This window comes from Haliotis asinina, chromosome 10, assembly GCF_037392515.1.
Source record: "Haliotis asinina isolate JCU_RB_2024 chromosome 10, JCU_Hal_asi_v2, whole genome shotgun sequence".
Lineage (NCBI taxonomy): Eukaryota > Metazoa > Mollusca > Gastropoda > Lepetellida > Haliotidae > Haliotis > Haliotis asinina.
In genome coordinates, this window is record NC_090289.1 from 49,976,185 (window position 1) to 49,989,065 (window position 12,881).

The window sequence follows — 12,881 nt, forward strand, 5'->3', positions numbered from 1 at the left end:
AATAATTTTGGATTTATTCCCAGAAACATACTGTTAGGAAAGAGCATCTTTGAAATGAACAGGTGTGTGAAGTAGCTTGACTGTGAAACCGGTTTCTGATCCTTTTTCATATCACGGTATGTCAGTATTGCGTGAAAAGAAATCATGAAAAATTACAATGCTTGGCTTTACCCCACCTTTCGATGAAATCCGTTAGCATGGGAGGTTGAATAAAACAAAGAAACCTAATCCGCGGGATATTTAATAACGGTAACGTCGCTTGTCTTCCTTAAACAGCGGGGTGGTAACATATATTTTCTTTTACGCTTTCTCAGTAAATTCTAATTCTACTAGACTTTAGTACTTCCCATATTTTAACATACAGCTGACTACTCTTTATATGGCAATACGTATTCACACAGGTGGTGGGTAGAAATGGCACGTGCATGAAATGATTATTCAGTACTGATATGTTGATACAGGATGCTTTCGTAATGTTTTTAAAGTTTCCAGTTTTCAAGTGCATACATTTTTCCCGGCATTTTCATCGTCCACCAAATTCACAAATGTCACACACTTTGATGACTTCATAGACACGTGTTGCTATGTCAGTACTTACAAGTCCTCTCTTCCAAGGTTCACCTTGGGTTCAAACTGAATATCCTCACTGGTGAAGTTGTTCTGGAAGCTGTTCTTGACGTTAATGATGACGTCTTGGCCCTCCGCAACAGCTTTTCTCGTGACGATGACCTCTGTGATTAGCAGTCGGACGTAGTACTGATGAGCATATACTCTATGCTCAATGCTCAACATAGGAGTGTCGATAGTCTCAGTGAAAACAGCTGCCAACAAACAACAGCTTCATGTGAGTGAAACGTAGCTAGTTCACTTACACAGCGTTTTCAGACATTATTTATTTTGTACCGGGTTTTCCTCCAAAATGACACAGGGCGAAGATAGTTTCAACCAAAAAGCCATTGCACCGGAAGGCCAAGATTCATAATGGAATAGAAATGTGACTACAAACAGAAACGGCGACCCAGACGCAAGTAAAGGGACACAACTGTGCACAAGAACCCGATTCAGCCGATTGTTACTGAAAGATAGCCGCCTGCTACGTTTACGCTAAGGCGATATTTCTAGCCGATGTTGTTCTTTAAATCGTCAATTCTGGGGAAAAGTAACGAACTAAAGAACTCTGATTGTGGTAAACACCTCAGACGTGCTTCAGATGCATCACTTTCAATACATTCAGGAAAATGTGAAGAAGAAAATAACCACTCTCGATTATCTGCCAGAAAGTGTATCTACGTAGCCAGTGATGTCCTGTGCAAACTCACCTCGCCTGACGTCCAGAGAGAATGTCCTCGTGGTGTCAGTCTCGCCCACCCCCGACACCGTCAGATGTAGAGAATTGAGGGAAGGGATGCGGGCGCGGTGTGACCATCCTGCCAGAACGTAAACACAATATTACAGCTATACTTACACATATACCGCTATCAGGAATTATTCCATGTAGGAGTAGAAATAGTTTTATTAACATCGTGTCAGGCAAATCTGTCTTAATTTTTTATATATTTTTCAAAAGTGGATCAATCAGTATGATTAAAAATGATCGAAACAGTTGCAAACAATTTCTTGTTTATCTTAATGCTGCTGATATTGAAGTATGATACTTTAACGTGTTATGGTATTACCAGTTGGTCCGTTGTACAACCCGTTGACGTAGACGGTGGGGCTGAGTGCCACCGTGGCCAGGTGCCCGTTACCCACAGACGGCATGAACCGGAAGTCGGTCTCCCCCGTGTCACCACGAGTCGGTAGTCTGGAACAGGCAGTTTCTTCTGGTCACTGATTATCAGGCCAGCAATCATTTGTATAAGCCGTCCTTTCCGTGTCAGTTTGTGATTTAATCATTAAAGTAAAATATACATCGGATATACCTCACAGACAGATAATGTGTCTCTTTGTGATTCCAAAAGAAAAGTACGGTAAATAGAATTCTGAACGTGTTTCTCGTGCAAAAACAATAAACGTCTGTTGGAAGTTTCGAATCCCTGTAATGTGTTGTAGAATAAACAATGTCTCTGACGAAGACAGTCTATTATCTTGGAACAGTTACCCAAATGTATTCCTGTGCATGGCCAGGGGAGAAACTATATTCGGGAGCCTAATACTGCCGACCTCAGTAGCATAACAAAAGAAATATAGAAATGTGAAATGGAACATCTTAAATTTGGACAAGCCGTCTAGACCGTACGACTTATATATAATGGGGCGAGATGGCTAAAAGCGCCAGGCTAGTGATCCAGCGAGGTTGATGTGTCGGGACCAAGCCCACCTGTTACCGGGTGTAAAAACCTTGGAGTCAACTTTGTGTGCAGACCTATTTCGTGTTGTCACATCCCCTAGTGTGCAGTACACAACCCTGTGCACTTAAAAAAAAAACATGAATTCGTTGGTATATGACCAGATGGTGGCCACATGAATACATGCATACACCTAGTTGCGGGTACAACAACGTGCAGTAAACTTGGACGAAGTACTGTGACTATCTGTTCCAGTCTACCCAGCTGTGAATGGGTTCTTCGTTAGGATGAGACAGCCACAATTATACTTGGAGCGCCCAGTTTCAGCAAGAGGTGTTTCAGCTGAGATTGATAATGCGATGTGACGCTGAGACTGACATGACCGAGGGAAACAATGTCCACTGCCTTGAGCAAGCAATAGTTGCATGAATATGTGCACTAAATAAATATCCTGTTATAATTATACTTGGTGCTAACATATACAAAAATAGAGTGGTTATGTAAAATGAAATGAGAAGCTATTGTAATATCAGACCTGTCACTAGTGAAGACTGTGGGTGACGTGCTGGTGTCCTTCACCCCTCCGGGAAGGGTGGGCGTGGCATCATCACAAGGCATGTCACAACTGTGGTGCCACGACGAATCGTCACTCCACTAGAAAAGCAAGGGAAGTGGAGATGTACGACAATGCAACAAGTGGTGTTGCTGCTGTTTCCACTACAAAAGTACTTGTACTGCAATACCACAATTGTACTGACCATCACTTGCCTTCTCATCACCTGGACTTAATACAAGACCTTGCCCGTGCTCTAATGCAACACGAATGCAACACGCAATGGCGAAATTATTTTATTATTTTTTGAGTTTGTTCTCCAAATACCCTAAGGGTAAGTGAGATACCAATATTAATATCTTGGGGTAAGAATCAGTTATTGAAACACGCAACCATCTGCTTTCACGACCTCGGTAGCTCTCTTGGCCAGTGCATGAGTACTATGCCCAATTATGTGAGTTATACACAGACACCACCTATGCCTGTTTGGCAGAACCTCTGAGAGTACCTGTAGTGGTTCCTTACGTCGCTCTGTCACGCACTTATGTAGAGAACTGTCGCACACTCGTATGTCACAACACGAGCTCAAACTATCACAAGGTGCCGTACATTTCCACATGTTCAGGAACATTTCAGTAACAGAGCTAACACCAAGGAAACACGTATAAGCTGTATGCAGGATGTTATGTCTGTCTCTATGGTGTGGGCTCATAAACATGATACTGGTTCATGGTTCACGTGGAGGATATTCATCCGGACACAGTTCGGGTGTACGTGAATTAGCGTGTGGGGCTTAAGAAAATGGTAGTGAAGAAACCTCAGCGTATTGAGGATATCTATTCTCACTTTTAGTGGCCATGCAGCCAAGTGATCATCTTAAGTCACATTCGTTTTAAATTTCGTCTTTTTTGATCCACCTATTCAAGTAACATATTGCATAACCAGTGCTTCCACTATATCTCAAATAGTGCTTCCAATATAATTTATATCTCACCTATTGCTTCTAGTATATATCTCAACCAGCTCCCCAACCATACATCTAAACCAGCGCTCACATTACATCTCCAATATATATCTCACCTGGTGCTTCCAGTTTATATTTCACCCAGTGTTTCCAATATATATCTCCCCTAGCGCTTCCAGGATACATTTCACACAGTGTTTCCAGTATATATCTCACCCAGTGCTTCCAATATATACTGGTCAAAATAAGTTAAGATATTGGGATTTTATGACTGATATTTCATCAGTATGTCAATGAAAAAATACATCATTATTTATAATTTCAAAATTTACAAATATCTCTACCTATTTTTGTCCAGGATATACTAGTATTTCACCCAGTACTTCCACAATATATCACACCTAGTTCTTCCACTACATATCTCACCAAGGGCTTCCAACATATATCTCATCCAGTGCTTCCATGATGTATCTCACTCAGTGCTTCCATGATATATCTCACCCAGTGCTTCCACTGCATATCTCATCAGCGCTTCCAATATATATGCTGTACATCTCACCTAGTCCTTCCAATAAATATCTCACCCAGTGCTTCCAGGATATATCTCACCCAGTGCTTCCAGGTCCGGAGCTGACAGTGGACAGCGAGAGGCACAGTCGGCATGTCTCCTTCCACCCCCGTCCCGCCCACCAGGTGGTAGTCAGTGTTGATCTTACCACTGTGATACACAGACAGGTGTAAGTTGATATGAAACGTTACAGCATTGGGTAATGGCGGGTTTTGTAAAATATATGGCATGCCGTAGACAGGTTTGTGACAACGCAAAAAGGCACTAGTCCATATCAGACAGGTACGGCCGTAAAATATGACGTTTTTGCGAGTAAATAATGTTGCTTTTCAAACTATTTGTATAGATATGTTAGTAGAAGTTATTAGTGAAAATATTTTAAAACCCTTGGGAAGAGTATTAATAAGGCTAGATAGAGAACTAAGGCCGTTCTCTGGCATACTGTATATTCCATATTATATTCGGCGACGCATTCAAGAGCACAGAGGATCTGATCCTACAAAATAATGATTTGACACTCACAGTTCCACACCACACTTGATCAGTCTCTGTAGTGTTTCTTGTATCCTCACGTTTGCCGGTTTACACCTGAACACTCCCACCAGCCCGATACCTAGGGGAATGGTCAACAGTACAGCGTCATAACTCCTTCCAATATGTACATTAGATGAACACTTTATGTAGCACTGGCTTCAATTACGATTATCAAATGTTCGCTTTCCTTGTCCAAAGATAGAAAATCAACATCTTTATCGACCAGTATGTACACACATGTATGCATCTCTTCGTTATCGTGTCAAGTTGTGAGTATGGTTTACCTTCTGTTTGCAAAGACCGCATGGTCTGTATGAAAAAAGAATGCTATATAATATATATATATAATGTTTACATTGCAAATATCATGTGTTTTATCCACGCATGTTTCGTATTTTAGCAATAAAATGAGAGGTGATTAAACATAGGAAGAGCAGATGTTTTAATTTTAAAGAATATTGAGGGGTCTGCAGCAGTATGTATATGTTTTCTATTAAATCTCTGTTCTGTTTCATTTGTTGTGTCTTTACAAGCTAACCCCAGAAAAGCGACTCACTTAGAGATTCCTGACTACGGTCAGTGGCATTCCCGGGAACAACATCCCAGCCTCTTCCTTCGTAAAGACGGCCATCCTCGCCAATCAGGAAATTGTAGGCAATGTCTGGGTACCCGATCTTCTGATGCCAGTCCTGGACCGAGCGCAAATATAGCGGTTAAAGGGAAGTAAACAAGTTTATAATGGCTGTGGTAAATGCCTTGATCACGCAAACCAGGGACTTAAAACATGGACAGCAAACAACCACTACTCCGACAACACTCCATTAACCAACTGGTATATAATACCTATATCAGTCGGCTATTTCGAGGACACGAGCTACAGAGGACCTTTCTGGTCCGCTTTTCACAACGATATTTCCTTCTTCTTCATGCCTAAATTATGCACTAGATTATGTATTCGGAAAGGCCAATAGTTAGTGCTTACGCCATTGTCCCCGCGTTAAGTCATCGTTGAACTCTCAACAACTACATTTATCACCTACCTTAAACGAATGTTAGCATTCGCAAAAGTGTTCTTTAAAATAATAATACTTCCACATATTTAGTACACATTAAATTCCCCAGTAAAAATAATATAAAAAATACGGCTGAATTTGCCTGAATACTATCTGTACTAACAAATATATACAGAAAGTTCTCAAAATTTACATGACATTAATATATGGAAACATTCACGTTGAATCACTGAGACTTAATCACATGCATGCATAAAAAGTTACCTGTATGTGTTTTATAGCACGGGTACATGTTGCAAGGTCTGTACACATCCCCCATGCCGTGTGGTCTACGACAACGTAGTCTGCTGCTGCCGACGTCGGCTGCGTCGCATACTCATTGTCCGCTTTCCATGCGGACCGAGCAATGATGTGCGGACAGTTTTTTCCTGGTGGTCGGAATGATCACATGCTCTTGTTTTGCATATATTGGTAAGATAAGTATACCTGGTTTTGTGTAGAGGGAATATAAATGACATATCATATGGTCTTTAGGCCTGTAAGGTTATTTAAAAAAGTGAAATGTTTCTCGTGCATCGGCGCGTCACTTTTTGTGTGCTCGTAACATTTTTTTTATTGCCATTTAAAACCATATTTTTGACTTGGTCGAGTGCCGATCATCCATTTGTCCACTATAACAATAAGTGTCTGTAAGAACGAGTGTGACTGAATGGACAACGCATAAACAGGTGACAAACTTCCCAAGCTGTATTTCTGAGAGAAAAAATATACAAATGTGTTCCTCCTCCTGACTTTTTTATCTATAAAAAAATGTTCATGCCCTACGCCCTCGCCAAAAATGTGGCTGAGAAACACAATTTGGTGTATGCAGCCTAAGTACTTTGGAACACTCACCTCTAAGTACTTCATCCTTAGGTAGAAGGCAGTCTGTGACCTTGTGTGTTCTGATGGAGAATGGGACCCGGCCGATCACAATCTCCTTACCTGAAATGAAACAGGGAGATGGGTAATCCTGAGAAAATAATGCTTGATCGAAAAACAAGGTTCGATTCCCAGGTGCTATGTGTATACTGTGCTATGTGTGAAGAATTTTTTTTCTGGTGCCATGATATAATGCTAATGACAATGGGCAAATACCCTCATTTTCGTATTAAAATTTGCATTTTAAATTCATGTTTGCATAAAAAGTTGAGAATTTGAATAAATGAGTGTTTAGGGACAGAACTTCACATTAATCAGTACGATATTAGACCTCTTCTTGTTAAAAACCTGCATCGTTTGTCCTACTAAACGCCCATCTGAGTATGCTTCACTACTGACAGTCATTGCATCACCTCTATGTTATCACCATCCACCGAACTGATCAAGCGAACAATGAAACACAGTGATGACAATCATGTATTACGTCCACCTGCCCGACTGACCTTGCCGTAGCCAATGTTCAGCGCCTGTACCAGTAACCCTCAAGATTAAGGGATACTCTGTTGATGCTTCTCTGGTTATTACAATCACTTTCTTGGTATAGATCTCGATATCCAGCGAGTTGCCGAGGTAGTTCGTCCCGATGAACTTGAGGGCCTTGTTTCCGGGGGGAACCCGAGGATCAAACTCCATGTGCTCTGTGAAGATTCTGGTGCCACCGTAGCCGAAGAACAGTGCTTGGAGGAAGCCCCCCATACCGGTGATGAAGTTCACTGCTCCGATACCTGACCTGGCCTCTGTCCAGATCTGTTGAAATAATGAATTTAGGTAAAGCATTTTCATACAACACATAATGAACTATAGTGGCAAATAATTAAGAATAATTAAGTGTGGGTTGTCACTCCAAGGTATGTGCGGCGTTAAGATCAATGGGTGTTTTCTAATAACACATCAACTACACATCCCTACTATAGACGGATTGTAAAACTTAACCAGCTCATTTTCCTTCTTACTCATTCATTCTCATACGGCCTTCAGTTCCAGTCAGACTACTACTACTACTACTACTACTTGTTTCAGGGGTAGTAGTAGTAGTAGTAGTAGTAGTAGTAGTAGTAGTAGTAGTAGTAGTAGTAGTAGTAGTAGTAGTAGTAGTAGTAGTAGTAAACTGTAGTAGTTTTGAAAATAAGAATACAACATTAATTCAGTCTCACCTTGAACGGTTCCCTCACATATGGAGAATAGCTTCTATGGAAGAGTTCATGGGCCGTGTGTTCATCCCCTAGCTCCAGCCAGCCAATAGCAAACATTCCCCAGGTCATTGCGGGTCCCAAGGGGTTCGTGACCTTTTCATAGGTTACAAGGTCATTGCGTCTGACCTCAGAGGTCATAGGCCACATCTGAGGGTAGCCTAACAGAATGGTGTCAGCCTGCTTCACGCCCCTCTCATCTGTAACATCAGCAGGAGCATCATTCCCTGGCACCCAATTAGCGTACAGTCGTAATAAACGGATTCATAAATATGTACAGATCCAGTAAGAAGAGTTTTAAATGATAAGATGTAAATGAAACACTGCTCTGCTCGAAGCTATATGACGGTGATCCGCAAATAATTAAATCTGGACAAGACAAGTCATGATCAACATAATGAGCATCGATCTACGCAATTGCGATACGATGGTATGTGTCAAAGAAGACACCTGACGACCCGATTCCGATTCCGATTCTGTTATGACAAACTTGACAGGTATGTGAAACTTCATACCTGTCCAGTCTTCAAATCCCTCAAACTCTGGGTGGTATTGTTTCTCTTCATTGAAAGGTACAAACAGACGATCAATGACGTCTACCCAGGAATCAGGTACCACTCCTGTTGCATTCTCTCCGGCGAGGCAGGCAGCATAGCGTGCAAAATACACGCTGAGCTTAGCACCAACATTAGTATAGGCGGAGTTGTTGATGCTCTGAGCATGCTCATCAGGCGGCATAACTCCTGAAGAAGTGAAATCATAAGACCAGTACAAGACTTAGTAATAAACCAAATAAAGTAGGCTTCTCTTACTAACAAGTAAATCCTTCAAATGCATACTCCAAATACCAAGCTGTCATGAATTGTAAGACGAATATTTCTTGCAGAGAAGAAGGGTGGTTTCTTTACGCTAATAATGCTGTTCACTACAGCAGGAATGTCTGCTGAGAAAGGAGATATCAACCGCAATAGAAGCCAACCAACCGTTGATGCTGTAGGTGTCCCTCTCTTTATCATACGTCGGACGGGTTACCCAAAAGTTGGCCATATCTCGCAACATTTGGAAACCTTTCTCCCTCTGCAACCAATCAACATCTCTGGTGACTGTTACATACTGCCTTGCTGCCAGACCGATATCGCCAGTGATGTGAAGCTGGTTCTCCCGACACGGCACGCAAATATCTGGAGTCTGTTCAACGCCAGTCAGGGCACTCTCCCACGGGAAGCGTAGTCCTTCATATCCACCTTCCGCTGCTCTCTCATACGCAGGACCCATAGCGTAAGTACGGTAAGAGAGCATGTCTTTGGCAAGTTCAGGGTGGAACATGAGCATTGTGGGATACATCCACGTCTCCATGTCCCAGAACACGTGACCCTGGTAATCGGTCCAGTTGGCACCGTTGGCCAGACCTCCAGGACTAAGGCCATAGAACTGGTTGTTCTTGATGTACGGGTCAAACGCAGGCAGGAAGCTCAAAAGATAATAGAACGAGCCATAGATTCTTTTAGATAGGTAGGTATCCCCATCAATTTCAATGTGCCCTCTTGCCCATCGTTTTGACCAAGCCTCCACGTGGGAAGTGTATAGTGCATTTATATCATCTTTCAGTAGGTCCAACGCTTTCTTGAAAGTGCCCTTTGCGTATTCGTCAAACATGTCAATAGAGGAGAGGAAGACCCATGTCTTGTTGGTCACTGCCGCTGGCAATGCGACACTCTCCTGGACCATTGTGTTGTAGATGTGGACGCTTCTTGGATCTGTGGTGTTACTTTCGGTCACCAAGGTTACCCCAGTTTGGTAGTGGCACTCGGACAGACAGTTTCTGGAAGCAATTACAAGCTAGGTTGAACTCGTTCATTTGCGGACTGGGTCGAGTTGTCAGTTCAGAAAAAGACGCCTGTCAACAAATCTATTTATCAGCTTATGTATCATTTGAACGTTGATATATTCATATAAATTTAGGAAAAGTAAAACCTGGGAAGTGGTCTTTCCAGCGAAAAGTAAAACCTGTCCCTCCAAACCAAAACCTCAAATGCGGTTATTCTGAGAACCACACTTCAGGCTTATATTAAAGGTCATACGTTGTGTATCAGTATCAAGGGTCGACAGACATTCTGAAAGTTTGAGATGAATGAAGAAGGAAGTGTTTAAATTTCATACAATATCACGAAGTGTTTCTCTCCAAGTTCCTGTGTCAAAATACGGTGCAAAGGAAATCAAATAAGACGTATGTTTATCGATATACAATTCTTTCTCGTAGCTTGGAAATGGCGTAAAACCAAACGTAGTCATTCACACAATGAATAAGGAACTTACTGAAATTCTCCTGAAATATCCACCTCTGGCTGAAAGTTGATGTCTGTGCTTGGTTCACCTGGGTGATTGGCTAGCGTCACCGTGATAGTATCAGAGTTATCTCCCATTCTGTGGACCGTGACCTCTGACACCAGGAGGCGTGTGTAGTACTGGTGGGCGTACAGTCTCAGAATCACCCTCGATGTCGGAGTCGTCAGCGTCTCCTCAAACACACCTAATGAACAACGTACAAATTCCTAAACAGATCTGTACAAAACTATCCATGCCATATAACACCTTTCTGGGCTCATCCATACAAACAGAGTACCATTAGGCCTTCTGCCGATATGCCAGGAGACGGGCTGAAAAATAAAGGCTGATAATTGCTGTCTCCTCTCGAAGAATCAAACCCAGGCTTCAGGCTTCAGCATATAGTCTACAGTTCCTAGTCGCATAAATGTTACATTCTTGGCTACGGTGTTCTACGACATCAGTTTCTTTGTCTCATCCTTTCCAGAAACACCACCCCATACAATCGATCACCTCCAGCCTCATCTCTCCAAATTTTGAAAGGTCAGCTCATTGTTTAAACACTGTTTTTGATAGGAGACACTGAGATGATGAGACCCACCTCTCTTCACGTCAAGGGCGTACAATCTCTTGGCATCCGGGTGCCCGCTGATGTTGGCCGTGAGAGCCTGAGTTGAAGGTATTCGTGCACGATGACTCCATCCTAAAGGAAGACAACTAGGCATGTGAACGCATCACAGTCACAACGTTTACATCACCAATTCAATAGCAATACATTACTGAAAACACTTAGTCTCGACAGTGAATTTTATAGAAATCTGAATTGTTTGCATCGCTGTCTACTTTATGTACCAAAACGGTGCCTTCAGTGCTGTACGATACACGATGTTGATGGTCTTGATGCTGACAAACCTACACACATTCGGCGTGGACCAGGATTTTAACCCTCGATCAAATATTGTTGGCGTGCCCAACGGATACAACTCTACACAAAATGTCCTGGGTCATCCGGGTTAATTAAATGCTGTCGCTACAAAAGGTATTATGATTTGTGAATTGTTTTGATTCAGTTCAGAAGCTTCCCGACGATGCTGGTGTGTTTACCTGTGGGTCCATTGTACAGTCCATTTAGATATACAGTGGGACTATAGACGAGGGTAGCGAGGTGGCCATTGCTCACTGACGTCATATACCGGAAGTCTATCTCATCAGAGTTGCCTTTCCTTGGTAGGCTGAGCAGATGTCACATTATCACATAAACATCATCAAACAGCATATCCTATTCTTAGCATATCCTGAAATACGTTGAATAATACAAGGAACTTTTCACGAATCTAAAAAATCAAAAGTTTTGTTGGTAAAATAAAATTAAATTGTGAATACAGCACATTAGATTTACCTGTCTGTCTGGAACACTGTCGGGTCGTTACTGATATCTTCATACTGGCTAGCTGGTTTAGGGATGGGGCTGAAGCATTCTCCACTACACCTCGGAGCTGTGTACGGCCCGCCTCGCTGATACTCCATCTGATGGTTCAAGGCAAGGTTTATGACGGCGTTGGAGGGAGCGTAAGCCTATCAATCGCCTAGTGTTTAATCCAACCCGTTCTGGTGATACCCCGTACCCAAAAGGATTACAATAACCCTATAATCACCATGCTAACGTTGCAAGGAACCTAACTCAACCTATACGGTATCCATCCACATCTAGCCTCAGCTTGCACGGTGTTTCCGGAAGCCGAACATACTCAATATCTGTCTCCATCAAGCTCAGCATGCATGGTGACCGTCTTCTCTAGGCTCCCTCTACATCTATATCTACCAACCTAGTGCCTGCCTCCATCTACATAGACAAGGTGAAAGTGATCCATATATTTATATCTACCTACCCAGTGCCTATCCGACATGATCCTGCACATGAGACGGTCGTGGTCACTGACGAACTCTGAAGGAAGCTGTGTTTGCCTCCCTCCCAGTAAGGTGAAGTTCTGGGACACGATGTTCCTGGTTCCATGTAAAATGCAATTGCTTTAAAAAATACACCCAATGGAAATATTATAGGAGTTTCCCTGTTGTAAAGATGAGAACATCCATAAATTGTGAATGTAGCTTGTACAATCAGTATGAACAAAAAGAAACAAGGAAAGTGTCGTGGAGTGAGTGACACAATGTTGGGCTGTCGTGAACTAATATTTACTTTGTCAAGTCGTCATAGAGCGCTTTGAATAGGGTTCCACGGCATGGCGTGATTAATCAAAGCAGATACCACACGGTGTGTTGTTAGGTAATACGCTAGTGCAAACCCCTTACTTGGCCACGGCACACTTGAGGAGATGCCTGTAAGACCGTAGAGCGACGTCGTTAGGACCAGAACAGCTGAAGTCGCCTATAACTGCTATGTCTGTGAATGAGGAGAAGAGAGTTTAAAATACTCTTGTTGCGCCACCCATCTCGGAAACCCATTG

The 12,881-nt window shown here is 42.4% G+C and overlaps 2 protein-coding genes across 2 annotated transcripts in view; both read right to left on the bottom strand.

The window, feature by feature from the left end:
* Window positions 1–2,889, bottom strand: part of LOC137298522 (uncharacterized) — a 34,464-nt gene extending 31,575 nt beyond the window's left edge. Inside the window, exons 1-4 of the mRNA XM_067830815.1 lie at window positions 2,824–2,889; window positions 1,677–1,804; window positions 1,320–1,427; window positions 599–821 (exon numbers count right to left, since the gene is read on the bottom strand). Coding sequence (XP_067686916.1) covers window positions 599–821; window positions 1,320–1,427; window positions 1,677–1,761 — 416 coding nt within the window. The 5' untranslated portion in view covers window positions 1,762–1,804; window positions 2,824–2,889. The remainder of the gene's footprint in view (window positions 1–598; window positions 822–1,319; window positions 1,428–1,676; window positions 1,805–2,823) is intronic.
* On the bottom strand, window positions 2,864–12,373 carry LOC137298750 (protein-glucosylgalactosylhydroxylysine glucosidase-like). The gene is made up of 15 exons (XM_067831025.1): window positions 12,306–12,373; window positions 11,816–11,943; window positions 11,521–11,648; window positions 11,018–11,119; window positions 10,408–10,621; window positions 9,075–9,913; window positions 8,607–8,834; window positions 8,056–8,291; window positions 7,345–7,648; window positions 6,815–6,904; window positions 6,185–6,348; window positions 5,464–5,596; window positions 4,896–4,986; window positions 4,365–4,523; window positions 2,864–2,942 (listed from the first exon to the last, which is right to left on the bottom strand). The coding sequence occupies exons 1-15, from the start codon at window positions 12,333–12,335 to the stop codon at window positions 2,864–2,866; spliced, it is 2,925 nt and encodes a 974-aa protein (XP_067687126.1). The 5' UTR covers window positions 12,336–12,373.
* Between the last annotated feature and the right edge of the window lie 508 nt (window positions 12,374–12,881).